Genomic DNA, 20,817 nt, shown 5'->3' with positions numbered 1-20,817 from the left:
TCTGTTTTTCTTATAGTAGCCATCCTACTGGGTATGAGGTGGTAGTTTTGATTTGCATTTCTCTGATGATTAGTGCTGTTGATCTTTTCATGTTTTTATGGATATTTGATTATCTTCTTTGGAGAAATGTCTATTCAAGCACTTTGCTTGAATTGGTTTATTTTGTTGTTGAGTTTTAGGAGTTCTCTCTATATATATTATGGATAGTCATCCCTAATCAGATAGGTATATGATATGCAGATATTTTCTCCCATTCTGTGGGCTGTCTTTTTCCTATGCTGATAGTGTCTTTGGTGTACACAATATTTAAGTTTTTATGAAATTTAATTTGTCCGTTTTCCTTTTGTAACTTGTACCTTTGGTGTCACATCCAAAAAGTCCGTGCCAAAGCCAGTATTAGAAACTTTTGTCCTATGTTTTCTTCTGAGTTTTATTTGTTTTAGGTTTTACACTTAACATCCATTTTGAGTTAATTTTTGTATATGGTGTTAAAGGTCTAATTTCATTCTTTTGCATGTCGATACTCAGCTTTCCTCACACCATTTATTGCAAAGACCGTCCTTTCCCCATTACCCTTGTCAAATATATGACTGTATTTATGAGGATTTATTGCTGGGCTCTCTATTCTGTTTAGTTGGTCTATATCTCTTTCTTTATTAAGACAGCTTTAAACATAATTTTTCTTTTCCAGCCCAGCATGTGATCCCTGAGGTTAGTACTTTGCTAGCTATCTTGTGTCAGGCAACTGTTTTTCAAAATAAGCTACTGAGTGTATCCCAGGAAAAGGAAAAGTTGAAGAGTAGAGAATCCGTGTTATTTGGTACTTAGATTTTTCTGGCCTTTAAATGGAAATAATGTAGAGTAAAACACATATAGGTCCTATTATTGTTTCATGCTTTTCTAGTTTTGGTAGATTTTGGAAACTGATAATAGAGAAACTAAAAGTTGAATCAGAAAGTGGTTTGCTTATGGTAACATAGCTAATAATAAGCATTTACTCTGACATCTAGAGTCTTTTAATTTCCAGTTTATTGTTCTTTCTAGTGCGTGTTGAGCTGTCAATATATTTTATTGAAATGCTACTATTTTATTCTTGTTTATTTATTTTATTTTTTTAATGTTTATTTTTGAAATGATCCTTTATTTTTTATGTCTTTATTTTGAGAGACAGAGAGCAAGCTGGGGAGGGGCAGAGAGAGAGGGAGACCCAGAATCCGAAGCAGGCTCCAGGCCCTGAGCTGTCAGCACAGAGCACGACACAGGGCTCGAACCCACGGACTGCGAGATCATGACCTGAGCCGAAGTCGGACGCTCAACCGACTGAGCCACCCAGGCGCCCCATTTAATGTTTATTTTTGATAGCGAGAGAGCACACGAGCAGGGGAGGGGCAGAGAGAGAGGGAGACACAGAATCTGAAGCAGGCTCCATCCAGGCTCTGAGCTGTCATCACAGAGCCCGATGCCAGGCTCTAACCCACGAAGCACGAGATTTTGACCTGAGCTGAAGTCTGGTGCTTAACCAACTGAACCAACCAGGCACCCCGAAATGCTATGACTTTTTAAATTATCAGAAAATCCTAAGCTTATTATAATTAGTAAATTATATAACTAACAGTATTTCTGTTTTCATATTCCATTTCTATTTCCTTTTCAATTCAGAGGAATTAAAGAGAATATGTTCATTTTATAGAGCAGAGTTTGGCCAACTATGGCCCACAGACTGAATCTGGCCCACAAGTATGGGCTTTATCAGATAATGCTTTATCAGATCACAACCACTCATATCCGTTTATGTGTGTATTATTTATGGGTGCTTTCTGCTACAACAGCAGAATTAAGTCAGAGTAAGAGAAATCATATGGTCCACTAAGCCTAACATATTTACTCTTCTGCCCTTAGAGAAAAATTTCGCTGTCATTCTAATAGAGGAAAAGTTTAAAACCAAACATTGAAAACTTAGGAAAATGATTAGACTACTGGCAGGCTTGAGAAAGCACTGCTGTTTTGAACATTTCTTTGCCTTCAAAATCTAAAAATGTCAATTTTCAGATCTAATTTAATTAGATCTAATTTATGTTAGTTTAAGATCTAATCCCAAATAATAAGTTCCAGATAAGTTACAAAGAATATGCTTTTTCCCCCCAAATAAAAAACAACTTTGCACTTTGTTTAGTGCTGCATGTATGTCAGGCAATGGGGAGGAACTAGAGAGGTGAAGTCATAAATCCTGCCCTTGAAGGAATTAAGGAGGTAAAATAGAAATGAGGAGTCCCCCCCATCTTGTAAGTATGACATTTCAAGTAATGACTTTTTTCTTTTTCTTAGAGACTGCTGTTATACAGAAGAGGATGTAACTTTCAGAATAATCCTGAATGAGGAGAATGAGTCCAGATGTGCCTCTGCTGAATGATTACAAACAGGACTTCTTTCTGAAGCGCTTTCCACAGACCGTGCTTGGAGGCCCTCGATTCAAATTAGGCTATTGTGCCCCTCCTTACATATATGTTAATCAAATTATCCTTTTCCTGATACCATGGGTTTGGGGTGGATTAGGGACACTTTTGTATCAATTAGGGATTTTGGAAGACTATTACACAGCAGCACTTTCAGGTGGACTAATGCTTTTCACTGCATTGATCATCCAGTTCACAAGTTTATATGCCAGGAACAAATCAGTGACCGTAGAAAGAATGCTAACCACAGATATCTTAGCAGAGGAAGATGAACATGAATTTACAAGTTGTGCTGGTGCTGAGACTATCAAATTTCTAATTCCTGGCAAGAAATATATAGCCAATACGGTTTTTCACTCTTTTCTTGCTGGGTTAGTGTGTGGTCTTGGAACATGGTATCTGCTCCCGAATAGAATATCCCTGCTGTATGGCAGCGCAGGAGGTGCCGTTCTGCTGTTTGTCTTCGGATGGGTGACATTATGTATAGGAGAATATTCATTAATTGTAAACACAGCTGCAGAGACTGCCACTTTCCAAGCCCAGGATACTTACGAAATCACTCCTCTTATGAGACCTCTTTATATTTTTTTCTTTGTTTCTGTAGATCTTGCTCACAGGTAATAAGCTACCAAATACTTTGTCACTTGCTTTGTTTTTAAGAATACATAGTATGAGCTCTCCTTAGTATTAAAAAACTGAATCTATGAGTTGAAAGTCATCAGACCAAACCATTGAATGATAGTTGTTGTGATGATTAATCTCTTAGGAGTACTCTCTGTTAAACATTCATACTAAAGCAATAATTAAACCTTACTGAAGAGTTAAACCCTTTGGTAAGATAAATCAGCAGAATTTCAATTCTGTGCTTCATTTTAAATAAAGAGCTATGTTCTATAAGATAGCCTGACTGAGACCTGTGAAAAGTGATGGAAGTTTCCTGTGAGGGTATAATGAAGAATATAAAATTTATACACATAAATACTATGTACAGATTGAGTGAATTTAAGATGAGTAACATTTCTAATTTTGCTATAATAACTATATAGGAGGACTATTGATTTTTTAAAAATCAATTTGCTATAGAAGAAAAAATAGAAAACAGAGTTTTTAAACCAAACTGTTTACAAAATTGTTGGATAACTCCCTTTGCTTGCCTTTTCTAAATCTGACTTTTCTTTCTCTGTTTCTGTAGATTGCAGCTTTCTCTCTCACAGGTTTATTTCCAGATAGAAATGTAAACACATTTAATGGACGGAATGTCCTCAAACTCATATATCAAAGCCTATTTCCCAGTGTGATGGTGATTGGAGATGGGGTCTTTAGGAGGTGATTGGGAAAACGAGGGTGTGGGGCCTTGGTCTGATGGGATTAGTGCCCTCTAAGAAGAGACGCCAGAGAGCGTGATCTCTCTCTCCCTCCACTGTATGAGGATACAGTGAGAAGGCTGCTGTCTGCAAACCAGAAAGAGAGTTCTCAGCAGAACTTGACCATGCTAGCCTGCTGATCTTGGACTTCCAGCCTCCAGAATGATTTATGTTGTGTAAGCCACCCAGTCTGTGGCATTTCATTATGGCAGCCCCAACCAAGACAGATTTTGATACCATGAGGTGGGTTCCTTCTGCAACGGATACCTAAAAATGTGGAAGTGGCTTTGAAATTGGGTAATGGGTAGAGGCTGGAAGAGTTTTGAGATTCATGCTAGAAATGTAGTCTTAAAGTTATGTCTGGTGATGTCTTAGAAATGAGAACATGTTCTTGGAAACTGGAGGAAAGGTGATTCTTGTTATAAAGTGGCACAGAATTTTCTAATTTTTATGGAAAGTAGAACTTGAAAGTGATGAAATTGGATAGAGAGATAAAGAGATTTCTAAGCAAGTGGCTAAAATAACAGCTTAATTCTCCTGTCTGCTTATATGAAAGGAGAGATGAATTGAAGAAGGAATTGCTAATCAAGAAAGGATCAGAACTAGAAAATTTGGAAAATTTTCAGGCTAGCCCTATTGCAAAAAAATGAGAAAGCATGTTTTGAAGTGAGTACCAAGTGTGTGACTGGACTGCCACTAAATAAGAGTTCGTGGGTTACATGACCAAAAATACTGCCAGTTTGAACTAAACAGGTCAGAGACCAGATGAAATGAACTAAGGTTGTTAGACTTAGATTTGACAGGTATTAAGAAGAGGGGGAAATGTCCCCAAAAGTGATGCAGAGATTGTCAGGGCTATTTCCTTGGTTTCAACAGACTAGAAGCTGGAAGCCTTGGGTCTGGTGCTTGACCTGCAAAGCCTTGGGAGTGGGACCCGCACCTAGAGCTGCTTGGCAAACCTGGGGGCCTGGAGGGCAGAATATGGAGCCAAGAAGATTCTTCCTCAGCCTTAAGATCTAATGGATCTTATCTTCCCTTGCTAGGTTTTAGACTTCTTTGGAGCCTGTCAGCCCTTCCTCTTTCCTGTTTCACACTTCTAGAATAAGAATGTCCATTCTGGGAGCACTTGGGTGGCTCAGTCAGTTAAGCGTCTAACTTCAGCTCAGGTCATGATCTCGCATTCTGTGGGTTCGAGGCCCATGTCAAGCTTTGTGCTAACAGCTCAATGCCTGGAGCCTGCTTCCAATTCTGTGTCTCCCTCTCTCTCTGCCCCTTCTCTGCTCGTGCTCTGCCTCTCTCTCACTCTCTCAAAAATAAACATTAAAAAAAAGAATGTCCATTCTGGGACTGACCCACCGTTTTATTTCGGAAGTACATAACTTGTCTGATTTCACAGGTGCACTGCTGGAGAGGGATTTTGCCTCAGGATGGAGTGTGCCCGAGTCTCAGTGTGTCTGCTTTAGATAAAAGTTAGATGAAATTTTGGACTTTAGCCTTTAGAATTGATGCTGGAATTTTTTAAGACTTTTGGGCTTCTTGGGATGGAATGAATGCATTTAGCATGTAAGAGGAACATGAACTTGGGAGACTGAGTTAGAGTGTTAAGGACAATGTTTGTGTCCCCTCAAAATTCTTATGTTGAAGCTCTACCTCCCAATTTGATGGTATTTGGAGATGGGGTCTTGGAAGGCAAGTAGCTCATCAGGGTAGTCCTACTCTTCTGGGATTGGTGCCCTTAGAAGAGGAGAGATCAGGGAGCTCCATCTCTCTTTCCACCATGTGAGGCTGCAGTGAGAAGCTGGCTGTCTGCAAGGCAGGAAGAGTGTTCTCACCAGAACCCAACCATGATGGCACTGATTTCCCTGCCTCTAGAACTGTAAGAAATAAATTCCTGTTATTTAAGCCACTTGGTCTGTAATATTTGTTATGGAAGCCTGAAATAAGATATTTAAAACTATTTAGCTATTTTATATACTGAAACTGACCTATTCTTAGGTATCCGTTTGCTATTCCTTAAGTCTTAGGCTCGCCTCACTGTGCTCCATTTATGGACCAGAGGACACTGATATCCTTGTGGTTCTTCACCTAATCAGATATGTGAGGGGAAAATTAGTTTATGGAAAATTCAGTTATAATTGCTTGTTAGTACCACTACCATTTATTAGCTATAAAATATATTACAGTTAAACATTTGATTTTGAAGTTAGCAATAAAATTAAGTTTAAATGTATGTGTATACATTTGACCCCTTCTTAAAGATTTATAAGATAATTTTGAGAATATAGATCCTTGAGTTACTGTCTCACTGTGCTGTTTCTTAAATCAGAGATTGTATAACTGCTGTAATACATCTTTGCATTTAAAATGATGCTCTAGTTTCTAAATTTTTTTAAATCTCAGTTAATTTATAATTTCATTACCTTGACTTTCTGCATTACTTATTTCTAAATGAAAGAACATAAATGTTTTTTACTACATTGTAGATGGATTTAATATACAATTTAAATGTTTACAATTTGATTATTACAAAGAAGTTTTTTTTTCAACTAAAAGGAAAAGACAAAATCGGGCCCAAATCTATTTGTATAGAAAAAAGATGACATATTTGTGCAGAAAAATACCTCCCACTTGAATTAGAAATGTTTAACTTCTGGTTAAAAAATAATAATCAAGATGATCTTTATACAGTAGGTATAATACTGCAGATAAAAATGTATGAAATGTGTGCACTGTTCAAATTGGAACAGTTGTCAGATATATCAAATTGTTTCTTTTATTTCAGAGAATGTAAAAATTGAAGAGACAAGCCTCACAATATAATAATATTTCCTCTTTCCCCATTCTTTATTCTACCCAGTACACTTGTGTATTGATAATTTTAAATGACTTTTTATGTATGTTTTTATCAAAGACCGGTATTAAATCTGCAATGCTTATAGTTCATAGATTCTCAGGAATTGTTTGACTGTGTGATGCATATTTATATCAGATTAGCCACTGTATACATCTTTTTTCTGACATGTGGATATAGTGTACAGAATTTGAAATATTTTTATAGCTGTTAGATTCAAATAAGATTTTTTTCTCTTGAGGTCTTAGATATTTTGCCCTAGAAAATTCCTATAACATTATCAGAAATAGAATTTAAGCATATTTTGCATATGAAAGACTTAATCACAATAATCATATTACTTGTGTCTGAGTCATACTCACAGGAAAGTGATCATGATATTTGGTTGCTCAAAATACAAATACTTATATTTATGTATGGTATTCTTGTATATAAATAAATTTTATATGCCATTGCTTATTAAGAACAAAACGATTTAGGGAGGTTAAATCAAATTTGGGTAAAATATTTCCTGAGTATACATTATTTTTACACAAGTTATACTATCCTTGACTATATTAGAAAAAGAAATGTCTTTAACAAGAAAAATAACTACGGATCTGTGTGTTTTCCTTGACCTTCCCGTGGTTTATTATGTATGGCTTGACTTTCCTTTTTGTCACTTGAGTATTTTCTTCCCAGAATGAAATACGTTTTAAAACTACACTACAAAAAGTATTGTCCTCTAATTTAGCATCATATTGTTAACCTTGCACTCATTAATTCTATGCCTATAAAATTTGAAGGACATACATTATGAGACAGAGTGCATTAGCTGACATAGTCTGGATATCTTTGGAGCAAACACATTATTTCAGTATTATATCCATAGTTGCTATACATTTGCTTCTGGGCTGTTAACATATACTTAAGTGGATAATTATTACAGAAGGTGCTTTTCTCCTTGACTTTGATTCTTAGCAGCTCAGGTATTCAAGTACAATTATGCTGTAAGTTTTGACATTTAGTTTTTTCTTTTATAAGTTATCTTGGAAACACTGTAAGTATTAGAATATTACTGGTTTCCAGACAAAGTGTTTGGTCAGCCTTATTTCAAAAAAAATTAGTAATATTTTGATATTGTTTATTTTTCTATGCTTTAAGTTTTTATAAAGTCATTTAAAACCATATAATTTTTAACTGGTAAATGGTGTACCAAGAACCAATTTCTCAACTTTATAGAAACCATCTCTAATTTATGAAATTGTATTTTACAAGTTTGTATTCTCTATAAAATAAAAACAATACTATAAATGCTAGTTAAGTTCCCAGGCCAATCCACAGAGACACATTCAAAGCCTAATGTTGCCAACTTTTGATATTGATTCAACTGACTTCAAATTCTGGGACCTGGGGTAAGACAATATGGGGGGAGCAGGATAAAGAGAAGAGCTCTCTTTGCTAGCTACTAATGGTACGAACATCGGTAAGGCTTTGGCTTTCCTAGAGTTACTTACAATTTTAAATTAGAAAATTTTAAACTCTCAAGAATCATTGATAGAATTTCACCCAATTTAGGTTAGACAATTAAGGGAGAAATATTTTTGCCCTGGGGTCAGTTCAGTTTTACAAATCCCTAAATTCAATTATTCAGTAAATTGCTTTTAATTACTTCTTTCCACATTTGAATCCACATATTTTCTAAGTGCTAATCTTATACACAGTTGATTAGGGGTAGTGGCTGGAATGGGAGGACAGTGGTCACAATTTACAAATGTTGGTATTTTGCGGTTTGGGACTTGGATCTTTTTGTAAATGTTCCTTTGTTTTGGAAAGCGGGTTGCATGCGTTTTATTTTTCCTGGAAAGTTCTTCTGAATATTATTTTATATGACTTAAATGTTTCCTTTTTTATAGGTTTGTGGCAAATATACCAGCTCTAGAACAAATAAATCAGATTTTACACATCGTGTTTATATTTTTACCCTTTCTGTGGGCACTTGGGATTCTGCCCCCACCTGATGCATTTTTCTTATGGGCAATGGAGCAGGTTTTAGAGTTTGGCCTTGGAGGCTCATCCATGTCAACCCACTTACGGTAATAATTTTAAGTATTAAGGTTCTGTGTAACTTATTCTTAAAGTATAATTTTTCTTTTCAAGCAAATCTTCCTCTCTTTTCCTCTGCAGGTTATTAATAATGTTCATCATTTCTGCTGGAACAGCGGTCACAGCGTATTTCATTCCCAGCACTGTTGGTGTGGTTCTTTTCATGACTGGACTTGGACTCTTACTGAGCCTTAACCTAAGTGACATGGGCTTTTTCTTCAAACACAGTGTGACTGGACACAGAGTTGGAACCAAATCTAAGGCTTTACCCAGTGGATCAGAAAAACAGTTTACTTGGAAGGAATGCCTTTTCTATATTATTGTATTAGTCTTGGCTCTCATAGAAACTAGTTTACTGCATCATTTTGCTGGTTTCTCACAGATTTCCCAAAACAGTCCTCAGTCTATTATTGGCTATATTTTGATGATATTGCTTATAATACTGTGGCTACTTAGAGAAATTCAGAGTGTCTATATCTTTGGAATTTTCCAAAACCCTTTCTATCCAAAGGATGTGCAAACTGTGACTTTATTCTTAGAGAAGCAAAGAAGGCTTATGAAGATTGGTGTTATCAGATGGATTTTGCTAAATCTAGGTAAGAAGATAAAATCTACTAACTTTGTGTTTTAGCTAGGAAGTGCACAAAAATATTCCCATATTTTTTATAATATACAGCATATAGGCATTCATTCTTTTATGTTTTGGCTTATTAGTTTTTCAAGTTAATTGCTTAAATGTGCTCATGGAAGAACTCATCAGCCAAAATAAAATGTGGTAGAAGAGGTTACTTTGCCTTAATTAAATATGTCTCTTTTTGTTTGTTTGTCCTAGTGTCACCTTTCGCTATGATAGCATTTCTTTCATTGGACAGTTCCTTACAAGGTCTCCACTCTGTGTCTGTCTCCATTGGGTTTACAAGAGCTTTTAGAATGGTAATTCTAATGAGCACTTAATAGTATTTTCCTGTTGCTAAGTTTGTGATTTTGTTTATTCTAACAGTTTACTTAAATTATCAAATTCTGCCTAATAAAGTGGATAATTTGTATGCTGCAGGTGTGGCAGAGTACAGAAAATGCTTTATTGGAGATAGTCATCGTTTCAGCAGTGCACTTATTGATCTCCAGTACAGATGTGTGGTGGAACAGAAGCCTGGATACAGGAATCAGACTCTTACTAGTAAGTAAACATTTTAATAGCTTTATTGTGATGTGTTTCGTATACCATAAAATCATCCACTGAAACAGAATTTCCAGCCATCACCACAGTCTAATTTTAGACCATTTTCAATCCCAAAAAGAAACTTAATGCACGTTAATGTCATTCCCCCATTCCCCATCCTCTATCCCACCCACCGCCCACTCCAGCCCTAGGAACCATTAATATACTGTCTGTTTCTGTGGTTGATTTATTTATCAGATGATGGATTTTTAGGTTGTTTCCACTTTCTGACTATTATGAATAATACTGCTATGAACATTTGTGTACACATTTTTGTACGTGTGTTTTTTTGATGTATGTTTTCTCTTATCTATATGTACCTAGGACTGGAATTTCAGTTCATAGTAAGTCTATGTTTAACACTTCAAGGTATTGCCAAACATTTTTCCAAAGTGATTGCACCATTTTACGTTTCTACCAACAACGTATGAGGAATCTAATTTCTCTACATCCGTACTAACATTGTTATTATCTGACTTTTTCATTATAATAATTCTGGTGGATGTGACTTGCTATCTCATTGTAATTTTGATTTGCATTTCTCCGAATTCTAATGATGTATTTTTTCATAAATTTATTGGCCGTTTGTATATATTTTTTGGAGAAATGCCTATTCAGATTTTTTGTCCACTGTACATGGATTGCCCTTACTGTTGAGCTTAAAAGTTCTTTATATATTATAGATACAAGTTCCTTGACAATTGATAATATCTGATAAATAAAAATTTTCTCCCATTCTGTAGGTTTCCTTTCTTTTTCTTGATAATATTCTTCGGAGTAAGAAAGTTTTTAATTTTGCTAAAATTCAATTTATTTCTTTTTATTTTTGTCACTTGAATTGTTTGGGTCACATAGAATAAACACTGCTGCCTATTCCCAAATCATAAAGATTTACTGTGTTTTCTTCTAAGAGTTTACAATTTTAGCCCCTACATTTGATTCTATGATCTACTTTGAGTTTATTTTTGTGTACGATGTGAGGTAGAGTTCCAAAGGCATTCTTTTGTATATGGGTATACAATTATCCCAGCACCATTTATTGAGAAAAACTATTCTTCCCTCAGTGATTTTTCTTGGCATCCTGTTCAAAAGTCAAATGACAGATGTGTAATTTCTAGACTCTCAATTCTTTTCCATTTATGTATGTCTTTCCTTATGCCAGTCCTCTACTGTCTTTATTCCCATACTTTATGGTAGGTTTTGAAACTGAGAAGTACGAGTCCTCTAACTTTGTTCTTCTTTTTAAAGATTGTGTTGACTCTTCCAGCCCCTTTGTATTACTATGTAAATATTAGTCTCAGCTTTTCAGTTTTTGCAAGAAGGCCTCTGAAACTTTGATAGAGATGATCTCAAACCCGTAGGTCAATTTGGGGACTGTTGCCACCTTAAAAATATTAATTCTTCCCATCCATGATCATGACATGTCTTCATATTATTAAAAAGCTTTTTTAACATTTATTTATTTTTGAGAGACAAAGACAGAGCATGAGCAAGGGATGGGCAGAGAGAGAGACACATACACAGAATCTGAAGCAGGCTTCAGGCTCTGAGCTCCCAGCACATAGCCTGAAGCTGGCCGCAAACTCAAAAGCTATGAGATCATGACCTGAGCAGAAGTAGGATGCTTAACTGACTGAGCAACCCAGGTGCCCCTCAAGATCTTCTTTATTTCAACAATGTTTTATAGTTTTCAGTGTTGCAAGTCTCATGCTTTTATTAAATTTTTCCTAAGCCTATTTTTCCTTTTGATAATATTGTAATTGGAATTTAATTCATTTTTTGTTTTTTAAATTCATTTTATTGCTAGAATATAGAATACGGTTGATTTTTTATGTTTATTTATTTTTTTGAGAGAGAGTGAGAGACAGAGCATGAGCTGGGTAAGGGCAGAGAGAGACACACACACACACAGAATCCAAAGCAGGTTACAGCTCTGAGCTGTCAGCACAGAGCCCAATGCAGGGCTCAAACCCATGAACCATGAGGCCATGACCTGAGCTGAAGTCGGATGCTTAACTGACTGAGCCACCCAGGCTCCCCTCATTTTTTAAAATATTAATCTTATGTCTTAAAACCTCACTTCTATTAGTTCTAATAGATTTTTAGTGGATTTTTAAGATATTCAGTATATAAGATCATGTCATCTGCAAATTAGATATAGTAGAGTTTATTTTAAGTTTATTTCTTTATTTTGAGAGACAGAGAGTGGGAGAGGGGCAGAGAGAGAGGAAGAGAGAATGAGAGAATCCCAGGCAGGCTCCACACTGTCAGTGCAGAGCCTGATACAGGGCTCCAACTCACAAACCATGAGGTCATGACCTGAGCTGATATCAGATGCTTAACTGACTGAGGCACTCAAGTGTTCCTAGTAGAGTTATTTTTTACTTCTTTTCCAATCTAGATTTCTTTTATCTCTTTTTCTTACCTAATTGCCAAGTCCAAAACCTCCAGTATAATATGGAATAGATGAGTGGACATCTTACGAGGAAAGCATATTCCATCTTCCTCATTAAGTTGATGTCAGTTTTTTACCATTAGATATGATATCAGCTATTGTAGATGTTCTTTTTCAGGTTGAAGGCTCCCTTCTATTTCTGATCAGTCTTTTTATCATGAAAAGCACTGGATTTTCGTTGATGCATTTTCTGTGTCTTTTGAAATGGTTATGTGGTTTTTGTCCTTTATGTTAACAAGATATAATATGTTGACTTTTGGTTGTTAAGCCAACCTTGCATTCCAGGAATAAATCCCATTTGGTTGTGACCTATAACTCTGCTTGTATGTTTCAGGATTTGTTGGCTAGTATTTTTGTGTGGTTGATATTTATATGTATCTGTAGCTGTCTTTTCTTGTCATGCCTTTGGTTTAGATTCGAAAATAGCACTGACCTCATAGAATGAGTTAGGAATTTTGAAATAATTATTCTTAAATGTTTGATCAGATTTGATATGTATCAAATATTCTGTAGTATGTAGTATTTTGTAATATGGAAGCTCTCTGAGCCACAACTTTTCTCTATACGTAACTCTTAAATTACAAATTCAATTTCTTATTACAGGTCTGTTCAGTTTTTCTATTTCTTCTTGAGTTATTTTATGTTTTTCTAGGAACTTGTCAGTTTCATCTAAGTGATCAAATTTATCAGCATAAGTTCATAGTATTCTCTTATAATCCTAATTTTTTTCTGCAATATTGGTAGTAAAGTTATCTCATTCCTGATTTTAGTAATTTGACTCTTGACTATTTTATTCTCCATCAGTACAGCTAAAGGTTTGTCTGTTTTGTTGATCTCAAAAAACCAGCTTTTGGTTTATTGATTTTCTTGATTTTTTTATATTCTCTATTTTATTAATTTTTATTAATCTTTATTATTAACTTCTTTCTGCTTACTTGAGGTTTAAGTTGCTCTTTGTTCTCTAGTTTCTCTAATTTCTAAGATAGATTAGGTTATTGATTCAAGATGTTTCTTCTGTTAACGTAGGGATTTAAAGCTAGCTATAAATTTCCCTCTGAGCACTGTTTTAGCTGTATCACGAGTTTTGGTATGTTGTGTTTTTATTTCATTCATCTCACAATGTTTTCTCATTTTTTTGGTGATGTCTTCTTTGACCCATTGGTTATTTAGTGATAAGTCTTTTAATTTTTTTAAGATTTTATTTTTAAGTGATCTCTACACCTAATGTTGGGCTTGAGTTTACAACCCCAAGATCAAGAGTTGCATGCTCTGCAAACATGGGAGAGAGAGAATCCCAAGCAGGCTCCATACTGTCAGCACGGAGTCCCATGCAGGGCTTGCTTAATCCCACAAACTGTGAGGTCGTGACCTGAGCTGGAATCAAGAGTCAGGCTTAACTGACTGAGCCACCCAGGCACCCCGAGAACCCAAGCTTTTAAATGTAGACTCATAGGTCACCTGGGTGGCTCAGTCAGTTCAGCAACTGACTCTTGATTTTGGCTCAGGTCATGATCTCATGGTTCCTGGGTTCGAGCCCTACATCAGGGTCTGTGCCAACATTGCAGAGCCTGCTTGGGATTCTCTCTTTCCCTCTCTTTCTGCCTCGCCCCCCCATTCATACATGCTTTCTCTCAAAAAAAATTAATTAACTAAAAATAAATATAGATGCATTTATTACTTGTGAGGTTGGAGAAACTTAAAGTATGACATACAGGGGCTATTTCCTCAAAAATATTGCAGCAATGATAAAATCATACGTTTTCTTTATATGACCCTGAAAATTGATGAGGTCTTTAAGAATAAAAAAAATCATTTTTCCATCTCTATAGGTCGGTATCCTGCGTGATCGTCTGATTCAGTTCGTCTCTAAACTGCGGTTTGCTGTGACCATACTTTTAGCCTCGTGGACTGAGAAGAAACGTCGCAAGTCCACCACCACTTTATGTATACTCAGCACTGTCTTCTCTCCATTCGTGTTGGTCTTCATAGTTTTTTCAACACTACTCTCCTCTCCATTACTCCCCCTTTTCACCCTTCCTTTATTTTTGGTGGGCTTTCCCCGACCTGTTCAGAGCTGGCCAGGAACAGTTGGTAGCACAGCCTGTGTGTGTGCAGATACAGTATACTACCACCAGATGGTCCCCCGTTTGACCACTGCGCTGCGGTCTGCAATGGCAGCTGGAAGTTTAGGTAAGCAAATGGACTGTGCTCACAAAATCCTCACCAATGAATTTAGTACAAAAAAATGAATATACAGTAAAAGTGTTTTGGTCCAACCATTATATAGATTCTAATACTATGATATATGGCAGAAGGACTAAATATGAAATAGAAGTATATCTCTTGCTACTTATTTTGAGGTAAATAAAGTCATAAAATAAAAATAAGAGAAGTTTTCATTAAGGTGATTTGACAATTTTTTAAAAACATTTTCTTGAATAAAATCAGGTTGTAGTCCTACCACTGAAACAGGAAATAACCTTACCTACCGGAATTTCCATGAATCTATAGTGAGTTCACATCAAGTAAATGCAATGGCTTAGACCCATAAAGATTAAAAACTAGCTTTATGTATATCAGATGAAAAGACTTAGGGGAGTTAGTTCATACCCTGTTAGTTACTGTATAACAACGTAAGCAGTCTGACAAGGTTACAGGACAAGATGACAAAAGCTATGGCCAATGATCAGTAGCCTCCCAAAATGAAATGCTATGTAAATATCAGCAAGAGAATATATTTTTGATGGGGATGAACTAATGTTATGAGTTAATACTTTTATCATATACTAACTATAAATTCAACTGTATTGTACTTCTTGAGGTTAGTTTTAGATAAGGTACAAGCTGATGCCAAAGGTGTGTTGTCTCCTACCATATACCTTAGCCCTTGAAACTTGTTTTAGAAATATCCGGTGACGACTTAGCAAACTGATTCTAGGCAGAATGGTGATTTCAGATTAGAATTTTCTTTTTGTTTATTTATTTATATTTGACAGCGTACACTTGAGTTGGGGAGGGGCAGAGAGAGAATCCCAGCCAGGCTCCACACTGTCAGTGGAGAGCCCGATGCTGGGCTTGAATTCAAATCGTGAGATCATGACTGGAGTCAAAATCAAGAGTCAGACATTTAACTGACTGAGCCACCCAGGCACCCTTCAAATTAGAATTTTAATGAAATGCTTACTTGGATTGAACTTTTCTTATTATCTATTTGTTACCTAAAATATGTGAAGTGCGGCTTCTAGGTGGCTCAGGTGGTTAAGTGCCTGACTTTGGCTCAGGTCATAATCTCACAGTGGATGAGTTTGAGCTCCACATTGGGCTCTGTGCTACAGCTCTGAGCCTGGAGTCTGCTTTGGATTCTGTGTCTCCCTCGCTCTCTTCCCTCCCCCACTTACACTCTCTGTCTCTCTCTCTCAGTCTCTCTCAAAAATAAACATTAAAAATTTTTTAATAAAAAAATATGTGAGGTAATTTAGGAAAACCTTAATAGTACACATTTTTTATTTAAAAAATGTTTAACGTTTCTTTATTTTTGAGAGACAGAGCACAAATGGGGGAGAGGCAGAGGGAGAGAGAAAGAGACACAGAATCTGAAACAAGGTCTAGGCTCCAAACTGTCAGCACAGAGCCTGATTCAGGGCTCGAACCCATGAACTGTGAGATTATAACCTGAGCTGAAGTTGGACACTTAACCAACTGAAACACTCAAATGCCCCATGTAGTACAGATTTTTTAATAAATAATCATTTTTTCTTTTTCATAGGAAGTATTCTACATTTTTAATCTTTTCATCCAGTTCTAATTAATGTTTATTATATAATACTACGCCACTTTAAAAAAAATACCTGAGGCTTGACTCACATTTGAAGTAATAAGTTAGTAATAAGGTAGAAATTATACTTTATTATCAAATCAATTACGTTCAGCCAAGAAATGTGTCATAAAGTATTCCTGGGGAGGAGGGAACAGTTAGGTAACATTTCACACACATCTAATAAAAATCGGACATTACCAAATACTCGCTATGGTATAAGGAACAGGATTTGTTAGAATTTGCTGGAAGAGAATATAAATTCATACAACTACCTTGAAGAGTAAACTAATAGTCTGTAGTAAAGACACACATATCCTATAGCATAGGGATTCAGTTTTAGATTCCATAGTTCTAATTAGATTCTAATTCTAGAGAAACTTTTGTACAAACATTCTCGGGGTTCCAATGACCATATCCAGGTTTGATGATTTGCTAAGAGGACTCACAGAGCTCAGTATAGATTTGTACTAACAGCTAAAATTTATTATAGCAAAAGGCTGCAGAACAAAATCAATGACGAGAAAAGTTATACGGGGCAAGACTTGGTGCAAGCTTCCAAGTGTCCTCTCCCGATGGAGTCACACAGAACATGCTTAAGTCCCCAGGCACATGTTGTCACAACGTATGTGGTATGGTGACTACCAGTGACTTGGGCTTTTTCTGAGGCTTTGTCATGTAGGCATCCTCTGCCTAGCATGTACCAAAATTCCAGACTCGCAAAAGGAAAGCGAGCGTTCCGTATAAACTGCATTGTTTGCCCAAACCGTTTAGGCACAATGAGACTTACCAGGGAGAGTGGTGAGGATTCTTCTGAAATACAAGTTCCTGGGTGCCAGCCATCAGCCAGCTTTGCAAGCAGGACTTTGAAAGAGTGGCAGTCAGTTCTGCTGTGCTAACTCTTTACTGCACAATATGTTGTGTAGCAGACTTGCACAAAGATAATTTCTGCAGTATTATTATATAATAGAGAAAACTTGGAACAACATGGGATATGTTTATTAACAGAGAAATGAACGTTCAAATTTAGCTATATTCATACAATGGAGTCTCAACCATAGGTACAATTAATGACTTTTCAGCTATTTGCGGTCAACATGGGCAAATCTCAGAGATATAATGTTGAAAGAAAACTAATTTCTAAAAGTTTTTGCAAAAGTGTAGCAGGTAGCACTTTATGTAAATTTTAATATTTTTATATGTGTGTTTATAAAAATGTCCAAAATGCTTTAAATAATTAATGAGAAGTTGGCTTTTATACATTTAATGTTTATCCTACTATATTTAACACGCATTTAGGATTTTTATATAACAGGTTCTAATTTGTTGTTTCTCCGAAAAATATATCCTTGAATTTTTATGTATTATCATCTATATATTTTCTCTTCTGTCCCTGTTCCTATAAAGGCCTTAATAATATATGCTTCCTAATATGCAATGAATAATTGTTTCTATTCTTGACATAAAGCATAAAAGGAGCTATGAATCAGTTCCAAGTGTGATCGATTTTGAAGATTCACATGGCAAAATAAAACAAGCTTGAATATTACTGACTTTTTTTTCTAACTTGTTTTAGGTCTCCTCTTACCTGGGTCTCATTACTTGGGCCGTTTTCAGGATCGTTTAATATGGATAATGATTCTAGAATGTGGCTATACTTACTGCTGTATTAACATTAAGGTCAGTGTACATTTTTTTATAGTACATGTGTAAAATTTTACCTGTTACAGGCACATCGTCCACTGAATAGCTGAATTTAAGAGTATCAATTGGTACCTGTTCAAACACCTAGGGATTATAAAAATATATTTCAATTAGCACATATTGATAGGTAGACTAGTACTGATTGTTTAATAGAGCATAGTAACAAAATATACCAGCCCCCTTTTTGTCTGGTCCCTGTCTGGTTGAGCATCTCAAAAGTGTGACTCAGTAATGTTTTTTCCCTCCTATATTGTAAGAGGGAATTCTCAACTTACTAAAAAACCTCTTCTGATCCTTATTCCCCTACCTGTGACACCATATTTTTCTCTCGTAAAACAAAATTCTTTATACGAATTGCTTATAATCAAATCTCAAGTTTTATTTCTCCCATCTCTCTTCAATTTACTCTAGGTTTTTGACCCTATTACCTATTACTGTCCCAAAGCTGCTCTTGTCAACATCTCCGGTGGCTATCACATTGCTAAATCCAATGATCAGTTCTCAGACCTGGTCTTGTTTGACCTGTCTGCAGCATTTGACACAGTTGGTCTTGTGCATCATTCCTTGTCAGTCTCCTTTGATGGTTCCTTCTCTTTTCCTTGTTCTCTTGACATGAGATGACTTTGACATCAGAGTGCCCCCAGGGCCCAGCAGTCCTTGGGGACATTTCACAACTGTTTACTTCCATGCCCCACGTGCCGTCCCACAAAAATCCTGTTGGCTCTGCCTTTAAGCCATATTCTATATCCTACACTTCCTGCCACCCTCCTATTAGCTATTTTTATCTCTTCCCTGGGTAATTACAGTAGCCTCCTAATTGGTCTCCCCACTTCTACCTGTGCCTCTCTCTTGTCTATTCTCAACTAGAATGATCTTTATAAAGTCTAAGTCAGATCATGTCACTTCTCTACTCAAAACTCTACAATAGGCCTTTTTTTTAAATTCAGAGTTAAAGCCAGGGCCTCGGATGGTCAGTTTCCCTATTTTCTCTTGGCCTCATCTACTGCTTGAATCCTCTCAGTTGTACTCATCCAGTTAACTCCCTCACCACCTTCAAGTCTTTCCTCCAAGGTCACCTTCCCAGTGAAGTCTACTAAGGCTCTCCTGTATATTCCCGTGTGTATTCCCCTACCATCCAGCACTCCAGTCCTCCTTGGCTTGCTTTACTTTTTCTTTATTTTCATGGCACTTATGCCTTCAAACAAACTATGTAATTTACTTACTATTTTCATTGTGGATTGTCTGTGTCCCTTTACTCTCTAATGTAAATGTCATAAGGGCAGGGATCTCGGTTTGAAGGGATATAGCCTAAGCCCCTGGAACAGTGTCTGTCTGGCACATAATAGTCACGTGATAAATATTTGTTGAGTGAATAATGAATGCATTTTTTTTGTCTTAGCACAAACTGGATAAAAATGCTAGTGACTAAAAAAGCTTTTTCTTCAGCCCAGTGGTTCTCAAAATTCAGTTCCCCAGATTAGTAATATTAACATCTGCTGGAACTTGTTAGAAATGGACATTCTTGGGCACCGCCTCAGACCTACTGGATCAGAGACTCTAGAGGGGGCCCAGCCATCTGTTTTAAGTGACCCAGAATGATTCTGACTCACCTCAAGTTTGAGAAGCTAGTCTAACCTGTTCAAATAGGAGAAGGCAGAATTCATGCAAAATATTGAGGGCATTTTCATTGCTTCAGTTAGGCTCTGCTTTAAAATGGTATGTTTTATACTGAATAATGTGGGTCCTTTATTGCTCTTTTGTGCTCTATTATACATGTAGTGTAAAGATACTTTCTTGGTGGTAATCTTTCTTTTTCACTTTCTTGGACACAAGGTGGCTTAGCAGTACATCTTACCAACATTTATATGTTATATGCTTTAATAAAAGTTTATAAAGCACTTTTATTACTTAAATCTACACTCCTGTGTGCTAGGATTCTTTTCCTTTGAAAGAGAAGGAAAAGGAATCTCAGGATAAGTGACCTGCTCAAGGTTGTGTACTGGCATCTGGTAGAGCCGTGATTTAAAAGTGTTGATGTCACATTCCGTGTTCTCTCCCTGGATCCTAATACAGCCTGACAGCATTGTCTATTAAAGGCACTGTAGTTTTGTAAAAATGTGTTAATAAATGATAGTAATAATAATAATAAATAGTGACTTCATGCATCCTCTTCAAGGGATTCTTTCTAAGGAAGTAATAAAAATGTGTTAAAATTCATACAAAAAATAAAAAATAAAAATTCATATAAAAACGCATTCATAATATTCATTCTATCAACATATATTTGTGGCATGCCTGCTGTGAGCCAAGTACTGGTTTAGGCCCTGCAGATAGAGTAGTCACCCAAAGATAGCTGCTGCATGGAATTTACATTGTAGTTGGAGGAGACCGTAACTGAATACGTAAGTCTGTATGAGAATGATGATGATGATGATGTTATGATAACTAAAAACCTGGAACAAGAAAATATTTGAATAAATTATGGCATATCCATACAGTAGAATAATGTTCTCATATAAAGTAGGATACAAAACTACTGTATATACTATATAATTCCAGTTTTGCCTTTTGCCCTCTTAAAAGTTTTTATATTTCAAAAAGCTTTACATAAGTGTGATTCAACCTCAACTGTATATATAATCTTTGAAACTTATGGTTATGTCAATTAAATTGTTTTGCCAATTTCTACTAGCATCTCTATAGTTTTAGTTTTTATTTTTTTTATTAGTTTATTGTCAGATTGGTTTCCATCGAACACCCAGTGCTTCTCCCCACAAGTGCTCCCCCTCAGTGGCCATCACCCCCTTTCCCCCTCTTCCTCTCCCTTCAGCCCTCGGTTCATTTTCAGTATTCAATAATCTCTGATGATTTG

The 20,817-nt window shown here is 36.1% G+C and overlaps 1 protein-coding gene across 3 annotated transcripts in view; it reads left to right on the top strand.

Annotated features, from left to right (window-relative positions):
- The window catches only part of PCNX4 (pecanex 4), a 36,453-nt gene that overhangs the window by 9,322 nt on the left and 6,314 nt on the right, over window positions 1–20,817 (top strand). For 2 of the 3 annotated variants that reach the window (XM_029950431.1, XM_029950433.1), the window contains 7 exons: window positions 2,326–3,070; window positions 8,564–8,743; window positions 8,835–9,349; window positions 9,586–9,686; window positions 9,808–9,930; window positions 14,257–14,617; window positions 17,818–17,921. In XM_029950431.1, coding sequence (XP_029806291.1) covers window positions 2,373–3,070; window positions 8,564–8,743; window positions 8,835–9,349; window positions 9,586–9,686; window positions 9,808–9,930; window positions 14,257–14,617; window positions 17,818–17,921 — 2,082 coding nt within the window. In that variant the 5' untranslated portion in view covers window positions 2,326–2,372. Of the gene's footprint in view, window positions 1–1,555; window positions 3,071–8,563; window positions 8,744–8,834; window positions 9,350–9,585; window positions 9,687–9,807; window positions 9,931–14,256; window positions 14,618–17,817; window positions 17,922–20,817 lie in introns of those variants that run through there. The other variant, XM_029950432.1, reaches the window with a different exon arrangement.

This window comes from Suricata suricatta, chromosome 9, assembly GCF_006229205.1.
Source record: "Suricata suricatta isolate VVHF042 chromosome 9, meerkat_22Aug2017_6uvM2_HiC, whole genome shotgun sequence".
NCBI lineage: Eukaryota > Metazoa > Chordata > Mammalia > Carnivora > Herpestidae > Suricata > Suricata suricatta.
Note: the sequence above shows the minus strand (reverse complement) of the source record. Positions and strands in the feature narration are given on the sequence as shown.